At 43.3% G+C, this 16,236-nt stretch overlaps 1 protein-coding gene across 1 annotated transcript; it reads right to left on the reverse strand.

Moving 5' to 3' along the window:
* Positions 1–9,395: 9,395 nt before the first annotated feature.
* Positions 9,396–14,183, reverse strand: LOC120502032 (bone morphogenetic protein 7-like). Its single transcript, XM_039709047.1, has 5 exons — positions 13,883–14,183; positions 13,643–13,782; positions 12,797–12,913; positions 11,451–11,652; positions 9,396–9,847 (listed from the first exon to the last, which is right to left on the reverse strand). Exons 1-5 carry the CDS (start codon positions 14,181–14,183, stop codon positions 9,396–9,398), a joined length of 1,212 nt encoding a protein of 403 aa, XP_039564981.1.
* Between the last annotated feature and the right edge of the window lie 2,053 nt (positions 14,184–16,236).

The following is a 16,236-nucleotide window of genomic DNA, read 5'->3' on the forward strand; positions in this document are numbered from 1 at the left end:
GGCGTACAGTAATCAGAATCAGCAAAACTTTGTTTGTTTGCGTTTTTGTTTTTTTTTTTTTCCTGCCCGGAGTAAATGTTTGTGCCTCTCTTTTTCTTCTATCTATTCATCCATCCATCTCTATATCTGTCCATCTATCTATCTATCTATCTATCTATCTATCTATCTCTATATCTATCGATCTATCTATCTCAAATATTCCATTATGGAGCCAAATAGTTACATAAAGAAAAAAAAATGTTTCTACGTAAGATTGAACTGCTTAAAAGAAAAGCTAAATTATTCTGCCTAAATGAAACAGCAATAAAGCCTAAAAGCTGCCTTCTTTTTAAAGCATCCAACACGCTGGGAGCCAATGTCCTCAGCAAAGAAAAAAAACCCCAAGCAGCAACTCAAATTTATATGCAGTCGTACTAAAAACAAACAAACAAACAAAAAATCCAGAAGGTAAATAAGTATAGTAATCCATACCTAAACCGTACAGAAGTAAAAATCACCGGTAAGATTTGGGGGTGTTTTGCTTTAGAATAAGGCGCTGTGAGTTGTTGGCTGCAGAGACAGAAGGGCTCTGTGGAGTTCTGGAAGTGGCCAGATGTCTTTATATCTGTCTACAGCATGCTCTGCCTCTCAGCACTTGCCTTTATAATCTCACGCATAATTGGCCTTAATCTGATTATTTCCAGCGCTGTCTACAGTGAGTAACTTGGATAGGTCTATTGGGCCCTACAAATGGCCCACGTGGTGCGCAGAGCAGGGGGGGGTGGAGAGGATGAAAAGAAAAAACCGTAATTTCTCAGCAAACGCCAGGAATGTGAACGGCAGCGACACAATCCCATTATTTTCCGAGCGCTGGCGCTCCGGGGCTCGCAGCCCCCCGCGCGTCCCCCCCGTCCCGGGGTGCCCCGGGGTGCGGGCCGGGGGGGCCCCGCCGCCCCGCGCTGCCGGAGCGCCGCGTAATTGCCGCCGGATGGGTTTTGGGGGGCCGCTCTGCACACGCCTCGCCTTTCCAAGCGATCGTACCACGGCAAAGTTTGATTTTGTTCGCAGCGAGGGGTCTCTGGATTTATGCTCGCTTCCCGTCTGCAAATGATATGCGGCGGGACCCTTCGCAATTACTTTTAAAATGCATCCGAGACATAGGCTCAGCGGAGAGAGATGGCCCTTGCCTCAGCCCGGGTGAAAATTAGACTTTAAAGTACCCAGATGAAATTTTCAAGTCAGGGACGCGGGATTGGATCAAATCACATAAACTGCAAAAAAAGCAAGTATAATGGCGCATAATTGGTTCTGTAATAGCATTACACAAGGATAATAGCCTGTTATGGCCCCCTGCACATTAAGTGCTTCCCTGGCGTAAAGCCTTTATGATATTAAAGGGGGAATATAATGATATTTTGGTTATTAAATGCGTGTAATTAATTTATGCACCACTGAAAATAAAGTTGGTATTATGACCCACTCAAGATGCATCAGAAGATGTAAGTCAGACAACTGTTGATAAGTTCTGGTGTCTATGTTTCGTCTAGACTGCTGATTTTATTTTGGAACAATTGCTTCTCCGGCAGACTACACAAATTTAATATTTTATAAAGATTGTAATGTTCTGTGCAGGAAGGGCGAGCAAATCTACACAGGCTCTCTTAGATCTGATGGGAGTTTAAAGACAGAACATTCATACCAGAGCAAAGGAGATGGATACAGGCAATACAGGTGCAGAAATAGTGATATTGAAGAGATGATGTCTTTGGAAAGTTGATTCTGTACATATGATTTCATTAAATAAACACTAATAAGCCTTAGAAATATCACCTGCTCTGTCTTTTACATTAGGCATAAATGTGGAAATTCCCCTAATGTATATTCAAGTTGGAGTTATGTTTCCATCCTGTGAATCATTATTTTAGCAAAGCAAGGCAAAAATTAATTTTACTTGAGATACAAATTGATTTGATCTGATCCTATCTTATTCATTCACTTATAATTTTAGAACAGTAGTAACAGATACAGAAGGCTGTCTTCAGGTGTTTTATATATGTTTACATGTCTATACACACACTTTTAGGAATATCTTTGTTTGACAACAGTCGTTTGCACACCATCCAGGCAAGTCTCTGAGCAGTAAAGTATACTATGAATTGAGATGGCTTTTACAGCACCATGCAAGATCAAAGACCAATCTCCGAATCTGACTGCACTCGATAAAACAGCAGCACAAGCTTTAGGTCAAGTAACATTAAGAAAAAGGCTATAACCCAGAGGTGCTGCCTGCATCTCTCCTGCCAGTCTCCCCCTCTTGAGCTTTAAAATCCGCACAGGGCCGGTACTGTAGAATCCCTTTGCACAGAGACAGATGTGCCTTTTCCTTTTTCTCTGACGTCGGGAAGAGATGAGTGAGATAGTGTTTTATCATAAGAACCCCTAATAAAATAATAATAACTTCATTATGGTGCTCTCAGGCCTTGCTCTAGTCAGGGGGCTGCATTGCTGTTTTGGCTCCAAGACTCACTCTCCCCAGCAGTTTGAAGCCTGCAAGTTCAGCGTATTGCAGGAGGGGGAGAAGGCGGAATGGAGCGCGGGGAAGTGCTCCAAGTCGCTGCTTTTTAAATAGAAGCAAAAGAACCCTGAGCCAGTCGAGACTCAACTTTCTCCCAAGGACCAGCAGCTGCAAAACAAGGAGATAACTAAGCAATATATAATCCCCCACCCCTCGCCAGCTCGGTGTCTGTTTAATTTTAATGCTCGAAACGCGGGGCTGACATAATTAAAAGTTAGCGCCGGGGAGTCCTGGGTGCTGCTCTCGGGCGGACGGAGCCCCGGGGCGGCGGCGCTTCAGCACCACGGAGAGCGCCCGCAGCTCCGCGCCCCGGCCCGGCCCCGGCCCGCCCGGGGAAGGGCTGCCCGCAGAGCTGCTCCTCCATCCCTCCTGTCCCCCTGCTGCAGCCGCTTTCCTGCCAATCTGGGACTGCAGTGGAAAAAATATGCAGTAAGTTGTTTGGGATCACGTCTAGTTCCTCTGATCTAGCTACCAAAGGCAAGCACTAAAACCAAGAATGAAATAGCATACAGAGCTACAATATTTCAGGGGAAAAAATTACCTTTTAATGTAAAGTTCTTAAAGTCTCCTTCGTAAACTTAATTTTCATTACTATTATTATTACTGTTGTTATTACTGTGATTATTGTGACAGTTATTAGTTATTAGGTCTGCAAGAAAAAGTCCAAATAAGTATAATTCAGGATAGACACTTTGCTGATTGTGTCTGTCTAAGAGCAGAACTGTTCCTGTGCTGCACACACAAACACACCTCTTCTTACATTTCACCCATGAAAACAAAGCCTAGGGCTGAACTGCTGAGCAAAATCACTGAATGGATGTTTTCCTTGGAAACACTCAGCTTTGAGGGGATCATTCGTAAAACTCAAAGAACAGCTCAGTCTGATTAAATGGCTCTCCTGCTTCTCCATGTCCGAATGCTTCTTTTCCCGTGTTTCTCAATACCTGACCACAGAAAAAGGCTAGCAGCTAAAAGGTTATTTTACCCTAATTCATGTGCAGTAAAATGTATTTTCCAATTAACCAAATTTGCCGATTTGTCCCGCTTGGACACTCTTATAATTTATAATGTAAAAGTGTTCTTTCTTTATCTAAAGACCAAGGTGACTGCTTTTAATTTTCTGTAACCTCTTTACACTTGATGTTCACCAGACTCATAATGTTAATTGGCTTCATATACGGATCATCAGTTTAATGAAGGAATAAATCCTATGTTGCTTTATGTCCCTCTGTTTTAACAATGATTGCTTTAATGAAGAATGTGACGTGTTTGAAATCAAAGCTGCAGGAGACATTAGAGGTTTTTTTTTAATGATGACTGAAATGCTTATTTAAAGCTAAAACCGTGAGGTTTTCATATTTCAAAAGCTTTTCTTTAAATAATTTTCCATGAAAAATACTGACACATTCTTCATCAGAGAACTCTTTCTTTGCAATATAAATATATAATATGTAATATAAACACCCCAATTAGGTTATGAAATTATCTCTAAGCTTTTATATCACTGCAGTTTTCATACAGAGTTTTACTTAAACTCCCAGTGAGTTATAGGTAGTTATGCCTGCCTAAATAAGGAGTATTTGGGGGTAACTAATAAACCTCTTTGTCAACCTACTGTATTTCCACTGTTCTTGGGTAGATGAAGAAATTTACAGGGGAGAAAGGATTGTCAGTTCATACACAAAAGCCCTGGATTGCTGTAGTCTGTTTTTCCCCATGGGAATTTTAGAATTTCAGGAGCAAGGGTAAAATGTAATGAAACATGGACTCATAGAGGTAAGGTGACTGCAAATCAGAACATCAATTAGGTCAAGCTGGAAAGCAGCAATTAGACCCAACTTCATGTGCTTGTTACAGCAGCTACAACAGGTTTAATGTGTACAAAGAAAATGAATTCTGGTAATTGAACTTCTACATTCCTGGTCCCATTTATAGTAAGCTTTCCTTCTCTCTCTTCCCTCTGCCTTTAATGGAGACTTCATATATTGGTGTGCATATACTGGTATATATTTTCTTCTAATTTGAAAGCTGCTGTTAACAGAAATTACATGACCATTGGATAAAGGAACATCAGAAAGGAAAGTCTCTAATCAGAACCTAGACAAGGGCTAAGCAATCAATTGAATTGGGTAGAAATATCATGACATAGCAAAGGAAGTGCAAGAGACAGAAAGGGATATTAGCTTAAATTACATACCACTGAGAAGTCATTCAGTATGCCAGGCCTGATCCCATGACTTCTTTTCTTGTTTATGTCCTGGCAAGTGTTATACTCATTCAGCCCAGGTCGCAAAAAGCTTCATGTAGGTACACACAGACCTTCACCACTGCCTTCCATATAGTTGTCTTAGTGCTGTATGTTTCCCTTCAGAGCTGGCCTGTGAACACCCTGTGAACAGCCCATAATTCACTCTTGCCTTGCCTCTCAATGGAAAACAAGAAGGTACCTTGTGACACCTCTAGTGGCACACAAGATTAGTCTGCCAGACTTCCTCAGTGTCAGCCACTCTCTGCCTGGAACTTTGCCTTTACCAAACCTATGCTTAGCACAGGTGGGGTCTGTGCCAGGATGAGGCAAAACAACACATGTTTTCAGGGGGATTATCTGGGTTTTTAGTGAAGATATCATACAAAGGTGCTCCTTCACAGATAAAACAAGTCTTCTAACCAAGAGTTGTGAATAAAGAATTCCAAGGGAAGGTCTTTGAGTCTATGGCTTTTTACGACATAGTTGTTTGGTCACAAACACTGGCTCAGTGCATTTAGCAGAAAATATGATGCAGATGAAGAGTTGATTACAATGTGAATCACAGTAGAAAGCCTGCACAGATTTTTAAATATACGTACCAGTTTTGTGCTGCCTGACAATACCATATAACCTGATGGTTAATCAAGCAAGGTTTCTGTGAGCAGATCTGAACCAGCATAGTGGGGTTTATGCCATAATGTGGCATTGTGTCACAAGGCCTGAATTTACAGCATCACCAAATCCTGATTTCAGTTGAAGTTTAGTCACTTCTCCCTATCAGGTCATTTTCTCAGGGAAAATCTGCAACTTTTGTTTTCCACGATAAGGCAGGCCATGATCTAGCTCTGAATAAGGGCAGTTAGTATATGCAAGAATCTAAAACTGCACAGATTCTGTGACAACAGAAAGTTAGCAGTCCTCCTTATTCTGTGAATAGCTTCTAGCAATAAACCCAATAGGAAGAAAGAAAACATTTTACTAGTTGCTTTAATGTACAATTGTCTCATTCACCAAAGGAAAGGCAAATTCACACCCACTAACTACTCTCCTTGGAGGTGAGCTGCACTCCAGGCCAGCAGAGAAGTGGCCCAGGTGTGACATATTTTTACACAAAGCCATTGAAATGCACGCTCTGGATGTGGCAATGTTCTCACATCAGCCCAAGCTCTCCATCCCAGTTCTGGGTAAATTGCACCATCCTTTGGGATGAACCAGGAGGGAAGCTGCTTCTGAACGTGAATGCAAGTGCACGTGGGTGTACATAAGAATGAATACACATGTATACACGCATTTGCATGTGCAATCTGAAAGGGACTGGTAATAGTCTGGGGGGTTTGGTATCTGTGGGAAAGCCCTGGAATTTACCATAGACACTCAGTCACTCCTCTTTCCCGGAAACAAGCTCCAGGACTATGAATAAATACTATCCTCCATACCTCTTTCAAATAACTGCCACATTTCCTACACGAAGAACAGAAACCGTAGTAATTACCCTTGGCAGTCTGGAAGAAACACCGAGCATTCCTAAAAGATTGCCTCATACCAAAGAGCATTTTCAAGCCTGCAGAGTGTATGGAAAGGAGCTTACAGCACCGCTGTGCTCCAGCTTCCTCAGAGCAGGCACATAGATATTTTCTCTTCTCTTCCTCCCCAGCTCACCCCATCCCTGTACCCAACACCCCAAAAATAGGAAACCACCTCCGATCAATTCCTCAAGCCCATCCCTTCTGCCTTAACTGTTCCAGACACCCCCAGGATATCCTTTCCCCTGCTTCAGTGCCAAGAAGCACCTGCCCATCACCTATACCTTGGGAAAGGAGTACCACAGAAATCCCTTAAAACAAGCATTCCTACAAACAGACCACTCCTGTGAATTTGTGCTCTTTAGGGTTGGCTCTCCCCCAGGACATACTGAGACCCCACTGCCAACTTGTCAGGACAAAGCTTAGTGCTCTCCCCACCTTAAGGAGCAGAGTGTGACTGCACATATCTCACATGCCTGGACCACTCTAGTTCCAAATCTGGACCAAATGTTTTGTCACGGGGCTGAGCATCACCCTTCAGTTCTACCAATGAGTAAGATTTTCTTCTTATTTTGGAATTTATACATGCTTCAGTTAATGAATGAGAAGAAAATGCACCTTTATTTTAAAGCAAAGCAAAACAAAACAAAACAAAATGCAACAAAAAGAGCCTACTTGTGCTTAATTGTTATTCTAATTACAAGTTGTGGTGTAGTGTAAATTCTTTCCCTTGGCATTATTATGAACCTCATTTCCTTACAAAGTCCAGGATAAACAATTCCAATATATTTTGTTTTAATTATCAGGGTTTAATGGGGCATAATAAGACTAAGTTGAGTGGTGCAGAAAAAAAATAATTTAATGTGCGTAAAACTACCTACTGCTCCTAGCTTGCCTGTGCATATTTCACCTATTGTAGGGCAGCACTATGTTAGCTAATATTCAATGTGCCCGTCATTTATTTATTAATGAGACTTGCTTTTTAGTAGATTTTTTTTCCTGGCATCTGAAACAAGAAGAAACACATTAAGATATCCTAGAAAAACAGTGGGCAGTTCTCTGGGTTGAGCAGAGAAGGATGAAGCTGATATACAGCTGATGGTGTTGGAAGCATTTGTTGTGCATGGACAGAAGATGCAATGCTGGACACAGATCCTGGCTCTGCCAATCCACTCCAAATGCTGCCAGTAAAAACTTCTGGCTTCAGTTCTTAGGGCCTCTACCACAAGAAGCAAAGATAAAACATCTGCTGAAGTCACCATTCAGAAACAACCTGGCCCAGACTCTCACTGTAGATGCATCTTGCCACTCCCAAGGTGTGGTTCCTACAGCGTTAAAACACTGCAGGTACTTCTGCAGTGAAAAGGGAAAAGTGCATAAGAGCAGCCTGGAAAATAAAACATTTAAAGGGAAAGCCTTTATGGCCCTCTATGCTTCCCAAGGTCCCTTTGGCAATGGCACTGAATCCATGGCTGGGTGTGGCTGATGCAGCAGTTAGAACCACCCTGCTACCAGAATTACATTCCATTTTAGCGGGGCAAGCACATACCAAGATCATATATCAAGATCAAAACACTTTCACTTGAGGAATAACTACTGGAATAACTTCCCTGAGGGGAAACATGTCTATCCTCTTTATCTGTTATACTCCTTGACACAGAGGACTTGATACAGTACCCACTGAAGCCGTTGGGAATGCCCTCTCTTCTGCAAAATTATTTGATTCACGACTCTAGGAAAGATTCAAATACAACACACAAACCATACCAATTACATTTATTTTACAGTTACATTACATTTATTTTAAAATTAGCATTTTATATTACAGATTAATTTAATATACCCCAAGCGTTTGGGTTTTAAATAAAATACATTTATTATAGACATCAGTATTTACAGAAAGAAAAATATAACTTTTTTTTTAGTCTCTTTGGAGTAAAAAAATTCTCCATTAAGTTTTTTGGCCATGGGAGATGCCACATTCTGTGAGAGGTCAGCCTCCTTCAAGAGTTAATGGAAACAAGAAACTACCAGTCTTAAGATACACCTCCATGAATTGACTGAGCAAGGGCAATGGGCTGGTTACCTGCATGAAAATGTAGCAAGACTGAAAGATCTCAAGGGGCCCCATCCAAGCCTGTGTCTTCCTGTTCTTTAAAGAAGGGAAGGGAATCAGCACATACATTCAAAACTCGCCTCAGACACCAGACCAGGCCAGCATCTAGCACATCCTCATGGACCTCCAAAGCTTCATGTTTTGTTTTTTTTTCTTCTTGCTAAACCACAAGGATTCTGACCCAAGCTTAGGGTCCCACAGCAGAGCAAATACACAGAGGCAGTCTCTGGTGCCACACACCCTGACAGCCATTACAGGGACAGGCACTGCCTCACCATAGAGTTGCAACCCTGAGTTAGAAGTCAAGTATGCTGATTCCCAGATGAATACTGACCCATGGGCTCCTTCAGTCTGGCTAGCAAGTCCCATGGGGACTTATGAGGAGTTCTCTGCATTTGGTAGAGCTGCATAAAGCTCAGAGGAAGAAGTCCATTTCTTGGTAATGCATGATCTGCAAGTGGTAGAAACCTCTGAAATTAGCCCTGGGCAAATACTTACCCTGAAAGCTCAAAGTAGGACTGCACATCCCCACTGGATCATGCATCCAGAACTGATTAGGGCTGTGCTACTGACACCTGCATCCCATCCTGGATTGAGGCAGGATGCCATGCTTGTTAAATCACTAGAAAGTCTAAGCCTTGGTACACAGAACAAGACCTTAATTTGAACAGTCAACTTAAGGTGTTTCAATTCCTTCACATAGCAAGTTCCTGATTTTAATACTTTCGTTGTTGTACAGGCACTCAAAGAGCTCTCCATGGAGGTCTTGAAGTCTGCAGCTCTTCACAAGCCAGCCACTTTTCCACAGTCATGGTGAGAGGAGAAGGATTTGAAGCACAGACCAGTTTCTGTCTCTCCTGCCCTGTAAATTGAAATGCCATCTCCTTTGATATTTCCAGTGTCAAATGAGGAACTGAATCCAGGTGCACACAGATGCAGAGAAAGAAAGTCTTGCTAATGACAACCACAGCTTGTTGCCACCATATCTTTATAATGTTTAAGGACAGCATTCAGTTTGTCATCAAAGTAGAGAAGATTGAGGGACTGCAATTCATCTGGCACACAGCAGGGCATGCTGACATCCTGAGACAATTTCATTGTATAAACAATGGACTGAACTGTAGCATGGTTTGTTGCGTTTAGACTTCCCCCCAAAGGGAAGATGCAGGATCCTCTGCAATAATATGCATTGTATCCATCTGGGTGAATAATCCATCCTGACCAGCCAATGGCATGGAAGTCTACATAGAGCTCCCTTCGGTGACATGCTGCTAGGGGGCTTCTGGCAGCAGCGGCTGCGGCAGCTCGGGGTCTCCTGCTCATGCTGGCACTGCTGCTTTCCATGACAGCAGCGTCATGAGAAACACGTGAAGCATCAGATTTGGCAGGGGGGTTTGTTTCTGATTCTGAAAGGAAGCTGTATGTTAATATTTCACAAACAAAGTTCATTTACAAAGTACAGTATTCTATGTGATCGTCTATTAAGTAAATCTACATTGAAGTCTTCAGAGCAGATTTCAAAACAGCACCTAACCTGTGAATGTACCAGAAGGGGTGTGTATTCAATTGCCATTTCAGCCATGCTTCCAAATCTGTCAAATCTTGTATCCTGGAAAAGCCCCAATCCAGCAGAAATAGAAAAAAACCCGCAATGATCTGCCACATATTCTGAACTCCACAATTCCTCTTCAGGGCTGAATCTAGCCAGAATGGTTTTTACTGTCTCCATACAGCCACTCCTACAACACACATTATTCTGGGCAGTGCTAACAGAGGGTGGAGATCACAGTCTTTTTCTCTCCAGTATTCTCCCAGGGACTATACCCATACACTTGCAAAGCAGAATGTGCAGAAACCTGGTAATGTGCAAAGTAACATTGTAAAAAATATATTTTTCAAATTTTTGATCCTGGAAAAAACCACCACCAGGTTTACAGAACACTGCTAAGAAGTGAAGTGTACTGACAATAGGATGCTGTCTTAAAGTATCTTCTGAGAAGCCCTGGGATCCATGGAAATCCATATACACAAGCTGGAGCTCCCTGATATGTACAACGTGTGGTCCCTGACCACTAGCAACGGGCAGGTCTACAGAGTTACTTTGTTAAGAAATTTCTCAATCCTGACACAATATCCCATGCAGACCTTGATGTTCATTAAACTAGATCTAGGATTTCACTATTCATTTTTATTTGGAAAACAAAAATAAACAGAACCGGTCTAATTTATAATTTTAAAATTTTATTTCTAATCAATTTCATCACCTACTTCTTAATATTGTCGCACCTAGGTTCTAATATGCAAATATACAACCGTTTACCAGAAAAGCCTGGAAAGCCAGAGCAGCATGATTTTGCCCCTCCTTCAAGCTCTTTGCATTTATCAGGCCCTAAAATCCAGCCTTAGCTGATTTTACACTAAGGCCAGTGGGAGATGTAAGACACTGTTTTGTATTTTAAGGCACGAGGGCGTTGTCTTTGATGAAAGCAGCCTTTAGTCACAATGCTAATTAGCCACTGAAGTTAAGTAGGTGCTTAAAAACCAAGCTAAGGACAGAGAAGTTCAAATTGCTTGTTTAACAATCTCTTTCACTCTTAAAATCACATGTAATGACTCTACTTACAGATACTTTACCAGAATTTTGACATAGCATTCCAGGCGACTGAGATTTTTTTCAGAATAAACCTAACATACAATTTTAATGCAAATTTCACCACCACAAGAATAATACAAGCAGTACTTAAACAATATAACTCCCACTCCTTTACAAGCTAAATAAACCAGTTTCTCCTTAGGATTAATTTCTGGTACACATAGCTTTTGTGAGGGGAGGGGCAATTTAGGATGTTGGTGACCTACTAGAACTATCCAATCTAATTTCGATCACTGACAAAGCTGAACTTCAAACCTGTTCATTACTGCAAGTAAATAAATGAGGTTAGGTCTACATGAGGTAGCAGAAGGTGACAGAAGATGAACGGGCAATTAATATTCTAAAAGTGCACTTACTTGTAGCAAAGGGTACAAAGCTGTGAGACCTCCGCTTGTTGCTGTTCGTGAAGAGAACAAGGAGAGCATTTCTGCTCTCCTGCAAAGTGCCCTGGCTCTTGGCAAATGTAACCATGTCGTGTTCCATTCCATTCTTGGAAACATGTGTTGCAGTTATCCAAAAGCCATGGTTGGAGCTGTTGTTTCCAACCCACTTGGAAACCTGGTGACGATAGGGAAAAGAAAAAATATTGTTTCAATATTCTAATTACAGCATTATAATTAAGCAATGTTTCTATTAGGAAAAGAGAATAGGCAACAAGCTATGAGAGCATAAGGACATATATTATAACAGAAGTGAGATAACTGCATAGCTGAGACTCCATTGACTTGAATATTTAAACCAGTAATTCAACACTTAAAAATACAAAATAGTGTATGCATTCCCCAAAGCTACATTTACAGAAAGATAATTAATTTTAGAGAATTTACCAGTGAACACTTGAGTGTACACTCAACACTTTTTAATATTAAAATAAGCACTCTCTGACTTTCAGCAGAAATTTATTTTTCATAGCAATCTGAACACAGTAATATTAACTCTCCAGACTTTTCATACCGTTAAGATTTATGTAAATCTAAAAAAACATGGCATTTGAAGAAATTCACAATCAAACAAATTTTACTTATCTAATTGTTGTAATTGCACACTGATCGATTAGGCCAGGTCATTCTCTAGCAGGAATATCATGACTTAAGATGGAACTCAACCAATCATCCAAGCACGCTGTTCAGTCTGCTCATAAAGCTTAGGCAAGGAAAAACACTGTCCCAGGGAACAGCTTTAAAGCACGTGTGGGTTCTTTTGCTACCGGAAAGGCATTCACCTACTGTCACAAAACCGATCTTGAAGCTCACAAACACAGAAGTCTGTGGGGGAAGTTGAATGACAGGCAATCCAACCAAGATAAACTCCGGAAACACAACGTTGAAACAATACTGCTCTACAGAAATGCTACCAGAATAAAAAGGAGAAACTAAAACCTACTCTTAGTAGGAAACCAATGCCAATTGCTTTGGCAGTCTAAAGACTAACACCAGGTTTTAATCAGTACTTGGTCTGACGTCTCTTAATCGACTAGGTTTGGGTTACTCAGTTCTCACCATGCTTGTGCTCCGAGCAGCTCATAAACACTTCTTTAATTCAGGTAGCACCAGGTGTACTTTTAAGGGTAGAGAGAAAGCTTCTCCCTCTGCTGCTGTCCTTCTGTTTGAACTGACCTCAAAACCCAGCTTAATCGCAATGCTGGAGTTGTAAGGTGTCATCTCAAAAGTTTAAGAAAAAAATTCAGTCAGACTTTGCTTACTGTCTGTGTGACATTGAAGACTTCCCAGCCTTCCGTGTGGAGGGACAACAGTCTTGATGCAATGAGATGTTTTTTCTGTGGCTTATTTTCACTCTCCAAAAGCTCATACACTTCCACCTAAATAACAACAATGCACAACAAAACCAAGAAGAAATTTATTTGATTGTTCTTACAGTAAACTAGGAGGATGAAGGTTATGCAGGTTTCTGCTACTTCACAGCTGTATAACTACCGTCATTCTAAAAGAGGTAAAAAGTAGATTTGGGACAGTTTAACAGAAAAACAGTTATTGCTACACACATCTACTTCTAGATGTGTTCAGAGGCAGGATACCAGACATAGATGTTATAGAAAATTATCCTAACCATCCCTATCCTGTTTTGAACACCTGATACCGTCAAAGTCTTCAGTTCCTCCACATATTTGGCTTCAGGTCTGCAAAAAGTCCAGTTCTGCCCTTTGCCAGAGGAATACATATACTCAATCTCCTCACCCGCCTTGTTTTCCCATGAATCCCTGACTGCTAGTACTATTTTTCGGAACAGCTCCAGCAGACCAATTTCAATTCGAATTTCGAAACTTCTCAAGTCCCAGAAAAGTATATTTGGGATAGGTCTGACATTAGTATTTTTAGGGAAAGCTCACTGCCATAGCACACAGGTCAGTGTAAAGCCAAAGTCAAAACTTGACATTACTTCTTTGCATGATGGAGGCAAAGAAAAAGTGAGGATGATAAAACAAAAATAACAACAAAGCAGGTTTGTGTGACACGTAGTTGCACTCCTTATTTTCAGTATTAATAACAAAGACAAGCAGAATTAAGTGTTTAACTATTTCCCCACTTACTTTGCAGAAGTGTTTTGTGTCGGACCTTCTGGACCGATGCGTCCCCTTAAGTTTGAAGACCCTGAACTCGGCTTTCAGCATCTGCTCGCCCTTCTCCACCGCGCTGATGTCGAAGTAGAAGTGGTGGTGGTCCACGTGAACTGTAAAAGACCCTTCCTTAGGAGCACGGCCGGGCCCCGCCGGGCCTGACCCGCCCGCGCGGGGACTCCCCGTGGGCTCGGCCCCGCCGCCCGCGCCCACCTCGGTCCTCGAAGCTGCGCACCACGTCTCCCTGCAGCAGCCCCGGGGCGCGGGTGATGCCGTTGGCGTCGGCCACCTTGTTGAAGAGATCCACCATGAACTGGGGCGGCTTCTTGCGGGGCAGCACGTCGGGCGGCAGCTCCTCGATGTCGAAGACCTCCCGCAGGCGCTGCAAGGCCGCTGCCAGCACCGCGTCCTGCGGGTCGGGGAGCAGGGGCAGGGCGTGGGCCGCCCGCAGGCTCAGCAGCCCGGCCAGGCACAGCCACAGCCACGGCCACAGCCACGGCGGGCGGGTCGCCATGGACCCGAGGGCCAAAGGCCCCGGGCAGGGGAGGCCGCGCCGCGCCCGGGCCATCAGCGGCGCTTAAGGGCTCAATGGGGCATCGCCGTGCGCTCGTTGGCATCGGAGCGGCCTCGGGGCTCGGGCTGCCGGGGAAAGGGCCAGGTGTCAGCGGAGAACACCGCACTTGCGAAACACCTGTCCTTTCAACCGACCGGCTTTTTTTTTTTTTTTTTTTTTTTTTTCTTTTTCACAGCCGAAAAAGGCTGATTTGGAGATTGTTGAGCCCAGGTGATATTTCCCGTCGTTGCCGTAGCCATAAAAAGTATACCGGGACCTGGGCGTGAGCTTCTGTACTTCCCTGCCTCCGGCAAGCCCGGGATCCCCGGCACCCTCCCGTCCCACAGGCTCCGGAATGCCCGGGATCCCCGGCACATTGCGTCCCACAGGCTCCGGAATGCCCGGGATCCCCGGCCCCTTCCCGTCCCACGGCCCGCGGGATCGCCGCTGGTGCGGCCCCGGTGCCGAGGCTTGGCCGGGCTGCAGGACGGACGCTGCCGTTCCCCAGGCTCAAACTCCGGCCCTACAGCTGCCCAAGGGGAGGAGGCTTTAAGGACAGAGTCCGGGGTTCTGCCAGTGCAGTGCAGCAAGAACAGCCAGGCTTCGAAGTATTCAGGGACCGGGGCAGGAATACACATTCTGACGAGCTATTTTAAGGCTTATTTCCCAGAGTCAACTAGCTTTCAATAATTTGCTTTTTTTCCCATCCACTGGTTGATGAAAGGGATTCCACACCCTATACTAAATACTAAAACGGAAAAGCAATCCAAACGAACCAACCGCAGCCCTAAGGATCCTGCACAGTAGTCCTTTTCAAGGCAGTCTTTTCAATGCAACTTACAGAGGAGCGAATAGACCTTCCTGATGTTTCGTGCAGCAGCGCTTGTTCTTCTTGTGCCACATTGCGCTGTGTTCTCTTTCCAGGCAGGAAAGTATTGGGAGGTATTTTGTGGGGCAGATAAAAACGTCTACTGACTCCTCTGCTTAGCCACACGACGTTAGACAGGGTTTGCACTGAGCAACCAGGTGGACCTATGGGAGAATAAGGTGGGGAGAAAGAGGCCACAGCTCCATACAGTCCCGAATTTTTGCCCCATGGAGTGCAAAAGACTAGTGAAGGAAAGTGAGAAGCAGTGATGGGTTAATCAGACCAGTGTAAAGAGCACTGTTGCTGCACGTAAAGCTTCAGCCAACTTTGATCCTCAAAATTCTCCAGTTGTCTTGAAAGAGCTGCAGGTATCTGAGCTCATGTCTAACAACAGTGCTGGATAAAATACTACCCATTCAGCTACCTGCCTAAGAGCTTGGAAAAAGACCAGTATGACAGCAGAAATAATCACTACACTCTTTTTCAGTCAACGAAAAAAGCTTTGCTTCCACTTCACTGCTTCTTCACATTCTTATCCTCACAAACCCTACCCTGCCCTTGGGTCTCTTCATTTACTCCCAGTATCCTCTCTAGGCATATACCTTCATTTTTACTCTCATGGTGCTGCTTCCAGACATTAATGTCTGGGAACACATAGCTAGGGTTCCCAAAGAATCTTAACTCTGCCCCAGAGGCAAAGATTTATGAAAAAAATCCTCTCTGTTTAATATAAGCTGGGACTACAAACAACGAAATGTCTCTATCGTAGTGCAACTGCAGAAATTTCAGCCTACAGTTAGCCAAACATAACCCACTGAGTGCTGTGTTCTTTTATTTTCATATTTCTGATTAGGCAAACAACATAATGAAAGCCTCTCTCCCTATTCTTTTGTAAGACTGCATGACTCACCACTTATGTAAGCCTTATGCAGGAGCTGGTCATAGCTCCTCTGATGATTCTAAGTCCTGGTCTGCAATTAGTGCAAAGCTTCTACCTCCCTGTTCTGTACAATAAAAATAGGTTCTCTCAACTTACGTGTTGTGAGCAGTGTGGCTTTGGGAGCCCAGGAAAAGCTGTGCATCAGTAGGGAACAATGATAGGCAGTTAACTTAAAATTTTAGGTGGATTCTCTAGAGTTCAGCATT

The sequence above is a fragment of the Passer montanus genome, unplaced genomic scaffold (assembly GCF_014805655.1).
Source record: "Passer montanus isolate IOZ18808 unplaced genomic scaffold, ASM1480565v1 scaffold21, whole genome shotgun sequence".
NCBI lineage: Eukaryota > Metazoa > Chordata > Aves > Passeriformes > Passeridae > Passer > Passer montanus.